This window comes from Thalassophryne amazonica, chromosome 16, assembly GCF_902500255.1.
Source record: "Thalassophryne amazonica chromosome 16, fThaAma1.1, whole genome shotgun sequence".
Lineage (NCBI taxonomy): Eukaryota > Metazoa > Chordata > Actinopteri > Batrachoidiformes > Batrachoididae > Thalassophryne > Thalassophryne amazonica.
This window is the reverse complement of record NC_047118.1, coordinates 42,773,477-42,788,405: the sequence shown is the minus strand read 5'-3', so window position 1 is coordinate 42,788,405 and position 14,929 is coordinate 42,773,477. Positions and strand designations below refer to the sequence as shown.

Genomic DNA, 14,929 nt, shown 5'->3' with positions numbered 1-14,929 from the left:
TAATTTGGGAGTTTTTTCTTGCAGATCTATGAGATCATAATCTGTGAAAATATCTGAGTTTTGCTCATTAAGTCGAGAGGGTTGAACACAGCAGCTCAGCTGCTGTGAAAAGCTGCTGTGTTCCCGTGTGCACAAAACAGTCGCAGCATGTATTTTTTATTTTGTTATTTATTTTTTCTTCACAGCAGCTGCACAATGTGTAAGGACATTGTGCAGCTGCTGGCACTGTGTTCTCGTGTGCACAAACCATTGCAGTGGTACTGTGCACACCTGCCCGTCGGCGTGATGTTTGCGTGGTTTGCTCATACAAGCTGTTCCGCCGGGAGTCGCCATGAGTTGTACTTTATTTGCACTATGTGTGAAGGGGCCTTAAATTTGGCTATAAAATCTGAGAGAATATCTGAGGTTTTTCTCATCAATTTGTGAGTTTATTCTTTTTTTTCTTTTTACTTGCATCAGTTTTTATTCAAAGTAATATAACCCCAATTCCAATGAAGTTGGGACATTGTGTAAAATGTAAATAAAAACAGAATACAATGATTTGCAAATCCTCATCAATCTATTTTCAGTTGAATACACCACAAAGACAAGATATTTAATGTTCAAACTGATAAACGTTATTGTTTTTGTGCAAATATTTGCTCATTTTGAAATGGATGCCTGCAACACGTTTCAAAAAAGCTGGGACAGTGGTATGTTTACCACTGTGTTACATCACCTTTTCTTCTAACAACGCTCAATGTCCTCTGCCAATGTCCTCTGTCCTCAGCATATTTTGCGCTTCATAATGTGCCACACATTTTCAATGGGCGACAGGTCTGGACTGCAGGCAGGCCAGTCTAGTGCCCGCACTCTTTTACTACGAATCCACGCTGTTGTAACACGTGCAGAATGTGGCTTGGCATTGTCTTGCTGAAATAAGCACGGACGTCCCTGAAAAAGACGTTGCTTGGATGGCAGCATGTGTTGCTCCAAAACCTGGATGGACCTTTCAGCAATGATGCTGCCATCACAGATGTGTAATCTGCCCATGGCGTGGGCACTAACACACCCCCATACCATCACAGATGCTGGCTTTTGAACTTTGCATTGGTAACAATCTGGATGGTCTTTTTCCTCTTTTGTACCACCAGTAGAGGCAAGCTCTTGCTTTAGTTAAGGCACGTAAAGATTACACTGGGAAACAAATCGTAATCTAGATAACTAGATCAATCTAACTGCGCAGATTAAACAGCAGTAGAGGCAAGCAAGAGCTTGCCTCTACTGGTGGTTGGCTCTCACTGCGGTATTGTATCACTTCCTGTTCCGGAGCACAGCGGTGTTTTGCTGTATCTGTTAGCTGTTTAATCTGCGCAGTTAGATTGATCTAGTTATCTAGATTACGATTTGTTTCCCAGTGTAATCTTTACGTGCCTTAACTAAAGCACTCCTTCTGCTGAATCACCTCTAAATTATTTACACATTATTCACTTTGCGTGTTTTTAGGAATCCGCTAGCTTAGCGTAGCTACTAGCTCTTAGCCGATTTAGCATGGCGGCTTCTCCTGTCTCTCCCGCACTTTTCTGCTCTGGGTGTGAAATGTTTAGTTATTCCTCGGCCTCCTTTAGCAGTAACGGTACTTGTAATAAGTGTAGCTTATTCGTAGCTTTGGAGGCCAGGCTGGGCGAATTGGAGACTCGGCTCCGCACCGTGGAAAATTCTACAGCTAGCCAGGCCCCTGTAGTCGGTGCGGACCAAGGTAGCTTAGCCGCCGTTAGTTACCCCCTGGCAGATCCCGAGCAGCCGGGAAAGCAGGCCGACTGGGTGACTGTGAGGAGGAAGCGTAGCCCTAAACAGAAGCCCCGTGTACACCGCCAACCCGTTCACATCTCTAACCGTTTTTCCCCACTCGACGACACACCCGCCGAGGATCAAACTCTGGTTATTGGCGACTCTGTTTTGAGAAATGTGAAGTTAGCGACACCAGCAACCATAGTCAATTGTCTTCCGGGGGCCAGAGCAGGTGACATTGAAGGAAATTTGAAACTGCTGGCTAAGGCTAAGCGTAAATTTGGTAAGATTGTAATTCACGTCGGCAGTAATGACACCCGGTTACGCCAATCGGAGGTCACTAAAATTAACATTAAATCGGTGTGTAACTTTGCAAAAACAATGTCGGACTCTGTAGTTTTCTCTGGGCCCCTCCCCAATCAGACCGGGAGTGACATGTTTAGCCGCATGTTCTCCTTGAATTGCTGGCTGTCTGAGTGGTGTCCAAAAAATGAGGTGGGCTTCATAGATAATTGGCAAAGCTTCTGGGGAAAACCTGGTCTTGTTAGGAGAGACGGCATCCATCCCACTTTGGATGGAGCAGCTCTCATTTCTAGAAATCTGGCCAATTTTCTTAAATCCTCCAAACCGTGACTATCCAGGGTTGGGACCAGGAAGCAGAGTTGTAGTCTTACACACCTTTCTGCAGCTTCTCTCCCCCTGCCATCCCCTCATTACCCCATCCCAGTAGAGACGGTGCCTGCTCCCAGACCACCAATAACCAGCAAAAATCTATTTAAGCATAAAAATTAAAAAAGAAAAAATAATATAGCACCTTCAACTGCACCACAGACTAAAAAAGTTAAATGTGGTCTATTAAACATTAGGTCTCTCTCTTCTAAGTCCCTGTTGGTAAATGATATAATAATTGATCAACATATTGATTTATTCTGCCTTACAGAAACCTGGTTACAGCAGGATGAATATGTTAGTTTAAATGAGTCAACACCCCCGAGTCACACTAACTGTCAGAATGCTCGTAGCACGGGCCGGGGCGGAGGATTAGCAGCAATCTTCCATTCCAGCTTATTAATTAATCAAAAACCCAGACAGAGCTTTAATTCATTTGAAAGCTTGTCTCTTAGTCTTGTCCATCCAAATTGGAAGTCCCAAAAACGAGTTTTATTTGTTATTATCTATCGTCCACCTGGTCGTTACTGTGAGTTTCTCTGTGAATTTTCAGACCTTTTGTCTGACTTAGTGCTTAGCTCAGATAAGATAATTATAGTGGGCGATTTTAACATCCACACAGATGCTGAGAATGACAGCCTCAACACTGCATTTAATCTATTATTAGACTCTATTGGCTTTGCTCAAAAAGTAAATGAGTCCACCCACCACTTTAATCATATCTTAGATCTTGTTCTGACTTATGGTATGGAAATAGAAGACTTAACAGTATTCCCTGAAAACTCCCTTCTGTCTGATCATTTCTTAATAACATTTACATTTACTCTGATGGACTACCCAGCAGTGGGGAATAAGTTTCATTACACTAGAAGTCTTTCAGAAAGCGCTGTAACTAGGTTTAAGGATATGATTCCTTCTTTATGTTCTCTAATGCCATATACCAACACAGTGCAGAGTAGCTACCTAAACTCTGTAAGTGAGATAGAGTATCTCGTCAATAGTTTTACATCCTCAATGAAGACAACTTTGGATGCTGTAGCTCCTCTGAAAAAGAGAGCTTTAAATCAGAAGTGCCTGACTCCGTGGTATAACTCACAAACTCGTAGCTTAAAGCAGATAACCCGTAAATTGGAGAGGAAATGGCGTCTCACTAATTTAGAAGATCTTCACTTAGCCTGGAAAAAGAGTATGTTGCTCTATAAAAAAAGCCCTCCGTAAAGCTAGGACATCTTTCTACTCATCACTAATTGATGAGTAGAAAGATGAAATCTTTCTACTCATCACCGATGCCTCCGCTAGCAGCGGAGGCATCGGTGGAGGCGGTTCATTCAGGCCCGAGGCATCGGTGGCGGCGATACATCCAGGCCCGAGGCGTCGGCTACATCCGAGGCTAACACCGGCTACATCCGCGACTAGCAGCGGCTACATCCGGGGCTGGCGGCGGCTACGACCGTGGCTGGGGCGGCTGTGAATGAGGTTAGCAACGGGGAGGGTTGGGGTGCGGCTACCGGACCTGTGGTGGTGGAGGCTACTGGTGAGAATTGTTTTTGTAATCAATAGTGGCCATACTGAGCCACGACAGTCGGCATGGCACCACCCAGGAAAACAGATAAACTCGAGGAAGATATAGAGGAGATAAAGACCTCATTAAACCATATATCAAAAGACATGTCTAATCTAGACAAACTGATGGTGGAAATTAAAGAACTCCAAAATCTGGTTAAAGAGAAGGACAAGATCATTAAGAAACTTGAGCAACGTGTAGATGAACTTGAACAATTTACTAGAAAAGATGACGTTATAATATCTGGACTAGAAACAAGGCATCGGACATATGCAAGGGTGGTGGATTCTGGTGGAGCCAGTGGGGAGGATGCACCACCTGAAGAAAGACAATCATTGGAACAACAAGTTACAAACTTTTTATATCAAAAAGGTGTTGTCATCCATCAAGACACAATATCAGACTGTTATACTATTCCAACTAAAGATAGAAAAAATAAACTATCTAACATTGTTATACGATTTACAAGCAGAAAATATAAAAATGAGTTATTAAGACAGGCAAAGAATTTGAAAGGAACGAGTGTCTATATAAATGAGCATCTAACAAAAAAAAAATGCAGATATTGCTAGGGAAGCAAGACTACTAAGAAAACAGAAACATATTGTTGCTACATGGGTCTGGAATTGTAGGGTGTGGATTAGAGTGAAAGAAGGAACAAACGGTATACAAATCAAAAACATGGAGGACCTTACAAAATACAGACCTGAATAGACAATCAAATATAACATCTGTTGGTAATTGGACCAACAAAAAATCAGATCAAACATGGAAACAGAGGATAAAATATATGACATAGACACTAATATTGATGAAAGTATATTTGACTTAAAAACAATTGGTTGTGAGTATTATACAGTAGAACAGCTGAATAGTGAAAAAATTGCAGAAGATACCCTGTCACTCATACATATAAACAGTCGAAGCTTGTATTGTAAAATGTCACAAATAAAAGATTATTTAAATCAGTTTAAAAATAGATTTAGTATTGTTGCAATCACTGAATCTTGGCTTAAAGATGATCTCATGGATGAAGTTCAAATGGAGGGATATGAGCTGTATTTTGTAAACAGAAGATATAAAAAAGACAGTGGTATTGCTCTGTATACAAAAACAGATCTGATGTGTACAACTGTTGAAGAAATGACAATTATGAATGATGTCATAGAAATTGTAACAGTGGAACTTGTACATGAAACATCTAAGAATATTTTAATCAGTTGTGTATACAGAGCACCAGATTCTTGTGTTGTGAAATTTACAGATAAAATAATTGAATTATTCCATCAAATTAAAAACAAAACGCTTTTTATGTGTGGGGACTTTAATATTAACATAGAAAGCTCCAGCTGCCAAAGATTAAGTGATTTTGTGAATTCAATGTATAGTTTGGGGTTATTCCCCTTGATAACAAAACCAACCAGAATTACATTGCAAAGTGCAACGGTAATTGATAATATATTTACAAACAGAACAGATGAAATTATCAAGAATGGGATCTTCATGACAGATATTAGCGACCATTTACCAATTTTTTTCAATATTTAAATATAAAAATAGGTACAACAAAAAAACTGATATAAACTTTAAAAGAGATAAGTCAGTAAAAGCCTTAGAGGCATTAAAATATGACCTTAAAAATCAAAACTGGGAAGAAGTTTATGTCAGTGATGTTAATGTAGCATATAACTCATTTATGAAAATATTGATGAAATCATACAATAAAAATAGTAAATTAATTGAAATTAGTAAGAAAAGAGTAAATAAACCATGGCTGACAAAGGGAATAAAAAATGCTTGTGCAAAGAAAAACTATTTATACAGGTGCTTTTTAAAATTGCAAACAAAGGAATCAGAACATAAATACAAAAAATATAAAAATAAACTATTAACAATAATTAGGAAACAAAAAAAAGATTATTACAGTGAAAAACTAAATAAGAGTAAAGATAATATGAGGGTAACATGGGGAATTATAAAAAGTGTGATTGATAGTGATAGAACGAAAGAAACTATTCCAAATTACTTTGTTAAGGAAAATAAAGAGATATATGATATAAAAGAAGTTGCAAATGGGTTTAATGATTATTATTATTATGTAGGGTCAAGTCTGGTGGGAAATAAACCAATAATAGAAGATAAATTATGTACATTGGTGAATACGGTCAATAGTATTTTCCTGGACAATGTGGAAAAAGATGAAATAAGAAATATTGTAAAAAACTGTGTAAGCAAAAGATCAACTGACCATGAAGATTTAGACATGATGACTGTAAAAAGTATAATAGAAATTGTTATTGAACCATTTACTTATATTTGTAATCTGTCTCTGTCAACTGGGGTTTTTCCAGATGAAATGAAAATTGCTAAGGTAGTCCCATTATATAAAAATGGAGACAAACATAATTTTTCTAATTACAGGCCAGTATCATTGCTTCCACAGTTTTCTAAAATTATGGAAAAAGTTTTTGTAACAAGATTGGATAAATTTATTGAGAAACATCATATTTTAAATTATGCTCAGTATGGATTCAGAACAAAACATTCGACAGCTATGGCAATTATGGAACTAATAGAGAAAATATCAACAACAATAGATAATAAGGATTATTTTGTAAGTATTTTTATTGACCTGAAAAAGGCTTTTGATGTTATAGACCACTCAAGATTGCTCCACAAGTTACAACAATATGGAATAAGAGGTGTTGCACATCAGTGGGTAAAAAGCTACTTAGAAAATAGAAAACAGTTTGTTCAGATAAATAATACTAAATCAGAATTGTGTAACATTATTTATGAAGTACCACAAGGATCGGTACTTGGACCCAAACTGTTTATTTTGTATATCAATGATTTTGTGAATGTATCCAATGTGCTTGGCAGCATTTTATTTGCTGATGATACAACGCTGTTTTACTCTGGATCAGATATACAGGAAGTAGCACAAGTGATAAATACAGAGTTGGAAAAAGTTAAACATTGGTTTGATATAAACAGATTGTCACTAAATATAATAAGACAAATTTCATATTGTTTAATGATAGAGCGAAAAAAAAATAATGTGTCATTACAAATAGATGGAATGGATATACAAAGGGTAAAAGAAATGAAATTTTTAGGAGTCATGATTGATGAAGATCTTACATGGAAGTCACACATAAATTACATAAAAGGAAAAATAGCGAAAGCCATTGCTGTTTTGCATAAAGTAAAATATTCATTAAATAGTTATGGTTTATTAACATTGTACAATTCATTGATTGTCCCATATTTAACTTACTGTGTAGAAATCTGGGGATCAACATATACAACCTATATACAACCTTTATTTATTTTGCAGAAAAGAGCTTTAAAAGTGATTAGTAACAGTGGTTTTAGAGATCCATCTAATCCATTGTTTATTAAGTATAGGGTACTTAAATTTCATGATTTAGTCGATTTGGAAATATTACAAACGATGTACCAAGTTAATAAAAATACTTTACCAACAAACATTCAAAATATGTTTGAAAAAAGAGTAAGTAGTTATAAATTGAAAGGAATAGAAGTCTTTAAAAAAACAAGATTTAGAACCAAAGTAAAGGAAAGGAGTATTGCAGTAAATGGTGTCAAATTATGGAACAAACTTAATAAAGAAATTAAAGAATTAAGGTCGCTTTCACTGCTTTCAGTGATGCCGGTATTTGGTTAGACTCTTTCTCTCCGATTGTTCTGTCTGAGTTATTTTCATTAGTTACTTCATCCAAACCATTAACATGTTTATTAGACCCCATTCCTACCAGGCTGCTCAAGGAAGCCCTACCATTATTTAATGCTTCGATCTTAAATATGATCAATCTATCTTTGTTAGTTGGCTATGTACCACAGGCTTTTAAGGTGGCAGTAATTAAACCATTACTTAAAAAGCCATCACTTGACCCAGCTATCTTAGCTAATTATAGGCCAATCTCCAACCTTCCTTTTCTCTCAAAAATTCTTGAAAGGGTAGTTGTAAAACAGCTAACTGATCATCTGCAGAGGAATGGTCTATTTGAAGAGTTTCAGTCAGGTTTTAGAATTCATCATAGTACAGAAACAGCATTAGTGAAGGTTACAAATGATCTTCTTATGGCCTCGGACAGTGGACTCATCTCTGTGCTTGTTCTGTTAGACCTCAGTGCTGCTTTTGATACTGTTGACCATAAAATTTTATTACAGAGATTAGAGCATGCCATAGGTATTAAAGGCACTGCGCTGCGGTGGTTTGAATCATATTTGTCTAATAGATTACAATTTGTTCATGTAAATGGGGAATCTTCTTCACAGACTAAAGTTAATTATGGAGTTCCACAAGGTTCTGTGCTAGGACCAATTTTATTCACTTTATACGTGCTTCCCTTAGGCAGTATTATTAGACGGTATTGCTTAAATTTTCATTGTTACACAGATGATACCCAGCTTTATCTATCCATGAAGCCAGAGGACACACACCAATTAGCTAAACTGCAGGATTGTCTTACAGACATAAAGACATGGATGACCTCTAATTTCCTGCTTTTAAACTCAGATAAAACTGAAGTTATTGTACTTGGCCCCACAAATCTTAGAAACATGGTGTCTAACCAGATCCTTACTCTGGATGGCATTACCCTGACCTCTAGTAATACTGTGAGAAATCTTGGAGTCATTTTTGATCAGGATATGTCATTCAAAGCGCATATTAAACAAATATGTAGGACTGCTTTTTTGCATTTACGCAATATCTCTAAAATCAGAAAGGTCTTGTCTCAGAGTGATGCTGAAAAACTAATTCATGCATTTATTTCCTCTAGGCTGGACTACTGTAATTCATTATTATCAGGTTGTCCTAAAAGTTCCCTAAAAAGCCTTCAGTTAATTCAAAATGCTGCAGCTAGAGTACTGACGGGGACTAGAAGGAGAGAGCATATCTCACCCATATTGGCCTCTCTTCATTGGCTTCCTGTTAATTCTAGAATAGAATTTAAAATTCTTCTTCTTACTTATAAGGTTTTGAATAATCAGGTCCCATCTTATCTTAGGGACCTCGTAGTACCATATCACCCCAATAGAGCGCTTCGCTCTCAGACTGCAGGCTTACTTGTAGTTCCTAGGGTTTGTAAGAGTAGAATGGGAGGCAGAGCCTTCGGCTTTCAGGCTCCTCTCCTGTGGAACCAGCTCCCAATTCAGATCAGGGAGACAGACACCCTCTCTACTTTTAAGATTAGGCTTAAAACTTTCCTTTTTGCTAAAGCTTATAGTTAGGGCTGGATCGGGTGACCATGAACCATCCCTTATTTATGCTGCTATAGACGTAGACTGCTGGGGGGTTCCCATGATGCATTGTTTCTTTCTCTTTTTGCTCTGTATGCACCACTCTGCATTTAATCATTAGTGATCGATCTCTGCTCCCCTCCACAGCATGTCTTTTTCCTGGTTCTCTCCCTCAGCCCCAACCAGTCCCAGCAGAAGACTGCCCCTCCCTGAGCCTGGTTCTGCTGGAGGTTTCTTCCTGTTAAAAGGAAGTTTTTCCTTCCCACTGTAGCCAAGTGCTTGCTCACAGGGGGTCGTTTTGACCGTTGGGGTTTTACAGAATTATTGTATGGCCTTGCCTTACAATATAAAGCGCCTTGGGGCAACTGTTTGTTGTGATTTGGCGCTATATAAAAAAATTGATTGATTGATTGATTGATTGTCCAGAGGACACGACGTCCATGATTTCCAAAAACAATTTGAAATATGGACTCATCAGACCACAGCACACTTTTCCACTTTGTGTCTGTCCATTTCAAATGAGCTCGGGCCCAGAGAAGGCGGTGGCGTTTCTGGATGTTGTTGATGTATTGTTTTTGCTTTGCATGGTAGAGTTTTAACTTGCACTTGTAGATGTAGCGATGAACTGTGCTAACTGACAATGGTTTTCTGAAGTGTTCCTGAGCCCACGCAGTAAGATCCTTTACACAATGATGTCGGTTTTTAATGCAGTGCCGCCTGAGGGATTGAAGGTCACGGGCATACAATGTTGGTTTTCGGCCTTGCTGCTTACGTCTAGAAAGTTCTCCAGGTTGTCTGTATCTTCTTATTATGTTATGGACTGTAGATGATGGAATCTCTAAATTCCTTGGAATTGAACAATGAGAAACATTGTTCTTAAACTGTTGGACTATTTTTTTCATGCAGTTAATGTGTTACAGGCATACATTTCAAAATAAGCAAATATTTGCACAAAACAATAAAGTTTGAACATTAAATAGCTTGTCTTTGTGGAGTGTTCAATATAGGTTGAAGAGGATTTACAAATCATTGTATTCTGTTTTTATTTACATTTTACACAACATCCTGACTTCATTAGAATTGGGGTTGTACAAAAATAAAAATGAGTTAGTCTCCCCACCCAAAAACATTTCATAAATAAATCTGCTTTTTGCTTTACCGTGGAGTTAAAACATGTGTTCTTCTTGCATAAATTGTTTCATATAGTTCACTCGGCCTCTGTATCTTTGCTGTGTTTTAGTTTGTGTGTCTTGTGTACCTTGAGTATAGTGGTGACCAGGTCCTGTTCAGTTTGACCTTTCAGTGAAGAGTCTCCCATAAACCTCATAATGGCTGGACAGAAAACAGCAAGTGAACGTAGAAAAGCACAGCTGTAATCACATTCATTGAAATTATCATCTAGATTAATGACTGTTTTATCTAATTCCTCATCCCTGTTAGGAAGAAACTGCAAACAATCCAAACTTTCCTGAGTCCAAGTGGGTTCAGTTTAATGGTTAAATCTACAGTTAGTGTTGATCTGTAAATCTAAACTTAAATAAATGGCTACTGCCACAGACAAGTTCTCTATTTTCTGTTTTTCTATCACTATTCCTTCATCTGTTGTGCTCTTCTCACCTAAGAAGATGTCAGTCGCCACTCTGTTCATCCCGCTGTCAGAGAAATCAATCAGCGACTCTTGGATCGGAGACTAGATACAAATAACAACAAAAAAATAACTGAATTGTTGCACTTACATTTCTAATGTCTGGTCACATCAAAAGAAAATAAATACTTGACAAGATATTTGTAAAGCAGGACTAAAGAAAACAGTTGGATAAAAATACATGAAGACATGAATATAGTTTCATGGTTCTAGTTTAATATGAACATGAATGCTTTACCTTTGAGAATTTGACCATGTCAGCAGGATCCCTTCCCTCCTTCCCCTTCTTTAGTTTTTGATCACTGTGGGCAAAATAATTAAAATAATTCATTATATAAATTATATGTGTGAAAACTAGAATTTTGACAAAAATGTGTGTGTGTGTGTGTGTGTGTGTGTGTGTTTGTCTTCATTAAAGGTTCAAAGACTTTATTGTTATATGATGGCAGTGCAAAGAAATTCTTAGTTTTCCATCTCAATCCTGAATGAGAAGTCCATTTAGAAGTTAAAAAGAAAATACAAAAGAAACAAAAAATTATTTAAAAAGAAACCCACACAGTCACGATCCTGTGGTTTGTTTTTGCTGTTATTTGTTTGTGTCAGGTGCTGATTAATTGAGTGGAGGTGCCTGGGCCCATTGCTTCTGCTTCAGCTATAAAGGATCACTCAAGCTGGGATTCTTTGCTTTTGGTGTTTTAACTGTAAAAACCCCATCTTGTCTTTTTTTCATTTTGTTGTGTCTTCAAGCTGGATATTACAAATTTATGTGCTTGTCAGAGTTTTATATTCCCCGTACTTTCACTGTGTTAAGCACCTTCACACATGAATGAATCATGACTACTGTAACAACAGAAAATAAAAATTCTCAAATAATACTGTCATAAAAAAATCAAATGTGAGATTTTATTTCTATCCAATTAAAGAATGTTATCAATTAATTTGTAGCTGTTCTGTCCAGTACATGACAACACAAAGACAGATGATGACCAATAATCAAATGATAAATAAATACAGCTGTCAGACATTTACATACACTCATCATGGGCATGAATGTCATGGTACTTTTGAGCTTTTAATGACGTCTTTGAACTGTTCTTTTGCTGACTGTACAGCATAGATCATGACTTTAAAAAATAAGAACTGGGTGCACAAGTTTGAATTTATTTTGGATCTTCTCTAATCTCTGGCTAAATAACAGTTCAAGGACATCACTAAAAGCCTAAAATCAACAAGACATTCATGGTCATGGTGAGTGTATGTAAATGTCCGGCTCCAACTCTGCCTTCTGATTTTGTTTATCATTTTGCAGACTACCTGAAAGATGCTGCATATTTTTAAACGTAAAGAGAGGACACATTTTACTTATGTTGGTATATTTCTAAATATAACAGACACAATTGTGAGAAGTGGTAATGGTGTCGCAGACCGAATGGTTCCCCCACTAAAAATTGGTCCGCCTGCCTTCACTGCGCATGTGTCATTTCGGACCAGAGCGGCACGTCTGAGAAAGAGTCTCTTCACCCAAAGTGATCAAATGGATTAATGGGATTATTAACCATCAGATGACAAGGTAAAACCTCTTAAATTATTCTAAAGTCAGTTTTTAAGCAGAAACAAGGCTGTCTTAAGCAGAGCAGTGAACGCATCAGCTAGCAGCTCATGTAGCTGCGGCGCTGTAATCGCTTCCTCCGTCGTTTACGATGAAATAATGCTGAATTTATGTCGAAATGATTGCTGTACAAAAGCTTCAGATATCTGTCGCTGAGATAGATGATGACTGGGGTGCAGTTTTAAGCAGAAACGAGGTGATAATCCATGAACTTCGGCTAATGATGCATGGGCAGTGAAGGCAGGGCGGACCAATTTTAGGGGAGACCGTTTGGTTGGCGACACCGGCACAGCTTCAGAGGCAGAGTGAAATACTGAATGAACCTTTCATGTTTTCAACATTTTTTTAAAGTCATTTAACCACACAGCAACACGTTCAGGTACAGGTGCTATCAAAATTAATCTAAAAATAATTAAGCTATTAAATTTACAATTTATGATGATTTACTTAATTAATTAAAAGCCTGGTTTATGCAGCTGCAGCTCTGTAACTCCGTGTCATACAATGACATGCGTAACAGTTAAATTCTCCATCTCTGCTTTATGCTTTATTCTGGACTAATTTGACCCTCAACAAGCTGTTTGTGACCGGATGACTTATTTTTGTGGCAAGGATGGTGGTGGGATTCAAACACCGGATTGCTCGCACTCGAGACCAAGACTCTACCAGGTCAGCCAAAGGGGAATTCCCCGCGAGCAGGAACATCTTTTCAGTCTGGACTTCACTTTGCTACATTTGCAACATACTTTGTTGCTTTCACTGCGCAGCCCGCAGCAGCCTGACATGCGTGTCACGTTGTAGGCAGGATTTTTTTTTTTGACTCATCATGGCGCCACTCTTTCTATCTTGGCACACTAAGGTAGAGAACTCCCCCCCCCAAGCAAATAAGCTTGTCTGCCCTTAGCTTACAAACCTTATTGGGGGCTCACAACATCCAGTTTAATTCATTACTTTTTTAAAGGTACCATAGCCTGATATTGTACATTTATTTGTTTGTTTTTTGCTGGTTCTACACACCAACTTTCTTGACAGACCATATGTTGCACAACTGATAAGACCCCTCACTCTCCTGTGAGCAGTTGGGTGTTGTACCCTTCCTGTCGTGGCATCTCTATGAGCAGTTCATCATACTCAGCCAGCTTGTACTCATGGCCTTCCAGCATCTTAGCCTCAGAGAACTGTCACCTTGGCACAATGATTTGATCTCTTGGTAGCAGCGGTGCATTCATTTGTATACTATTAATAACAGTACATAATCACTAGTCTAATATTCATAATATATATTTACAATATTTTACAGTGTGTGAGTTTGTATATGTGTGTCTAACCTCCTGTTCCTCTGTGCCTCTCTGAAGTACTTCTTAGCAAATTCCGCCATGTGGTACTGGCTACTTTGCAGAGGTAAATCGTCCAGGCCAATGCTCAAACTGTCTCCGTGAGAGTCGTTTACAACCTGGTATATTAACACATACGTGAAGATCACAGTCATTTAAAGAAACATGTAACTAAAGAAGTACAGGGCACAGGAACAGTGGCTGATACCGTAATGCAGTACATTATGTATGTTCACAAGTTCATGTTTATTCAATTAGAAATGAAAGAAATTATATTTCTGTCTTCATGCTAGAGTACAGAAGTTAGACATGACCTCAGCACTCCCTATGCTCTTTGGTTAACATGCTTCTTCATGGAATTGTTGCTGCTGTGTTATGGACCTTTCACACTGAACACGTCAGGCTGATGCGTCAAAGCTTTCCAACGCGCCGTAACGCCAGGCCGATGCGTTTCCAACGCGTCGTGACGTCAGACGCTTCGCTTTGGAAGCGGCAAGGGGGCGGAGATTGCTACGTCACACTCTGGCTGTTTCCACAATCTTAAAAAAGTTCAGCGATCGCCATCTTGAATTTGCATCGCCTGAACCACAAAAAAACTTTTAAAGAAACAGCAGTAGAAGGATTTTCCCATCACCCTGCTGGGAGAAGCATTTTTTCAGCTACTTTTCAGAGTGATGCCGACCGAGGGAGGACTGAAGACTTGGTGGAATATCGATCAAATCGCGACAGCAGGCTGACCCGCAAGGAGACTGTGCAGACCGAGCCAGGCAGCCGGGGGATGGAGCAGACCCACTCAGTCCGAAAGCTCCCACTTTTTGGATATATGCGAAGTCCCAGTTTGACCAGTGGAGTTTAGTTCTGCAGCTTTATCAAGGTGAGAATGATATAAAAGTAAAAACGTGACATTTACTGAACTGCTGTGAAGGTTTAATGATCAGCTTAGCCTTTTAGCACAGTTGATCTGAGTGAACGTTTTAATTTGTAAATGGTTCAGTCTTTTTTATTTTTACCAAATAAAGCTACAGCTTTTTTCAGAGACCACAAAAGCTCAACTTTAAATAACGTCT

At 38.3% G+C, this 14,929-nt stretch overlaps 1 protein-coding gene across 1 annotated transcript in view; it reads right to left on the bottom strand.

Moving 5' to 3' along the window:
• The window catches only part of myo15aa (myosin XVAa), a 179,581-nt gene that overhangs the window by 32,777 nt on the left and 131,875 nt on the right, over nucleotides 1-14,929 (bottom strand). Inside the window, exons 52-55 of the mRNA XM_034191347.1 lie at nucleotides 13,857-13,981; nucleotides 11,158-11,221; nucleotides 10,892-10,964; nucleotides 10,533-10,606 (exon numbers count right to left, since the gene is read on the bottom strand). Of these exons, the coding sequence (XP_034047238.1) occupies nucleotides 10,533-10,606; nucleotides 10,892-10,964; nucleotides 11,158-11,221; nucleotides 13,857-13,981 (336 nt within the window). The remainder of the gene's footprint in view (nucleotides 1-10,532; nucleotides 10,607-10,891; nucleotides 10,965-11,157; nucleotides 11,222-13,856; nucleotides 13,982-14,929) is intronic.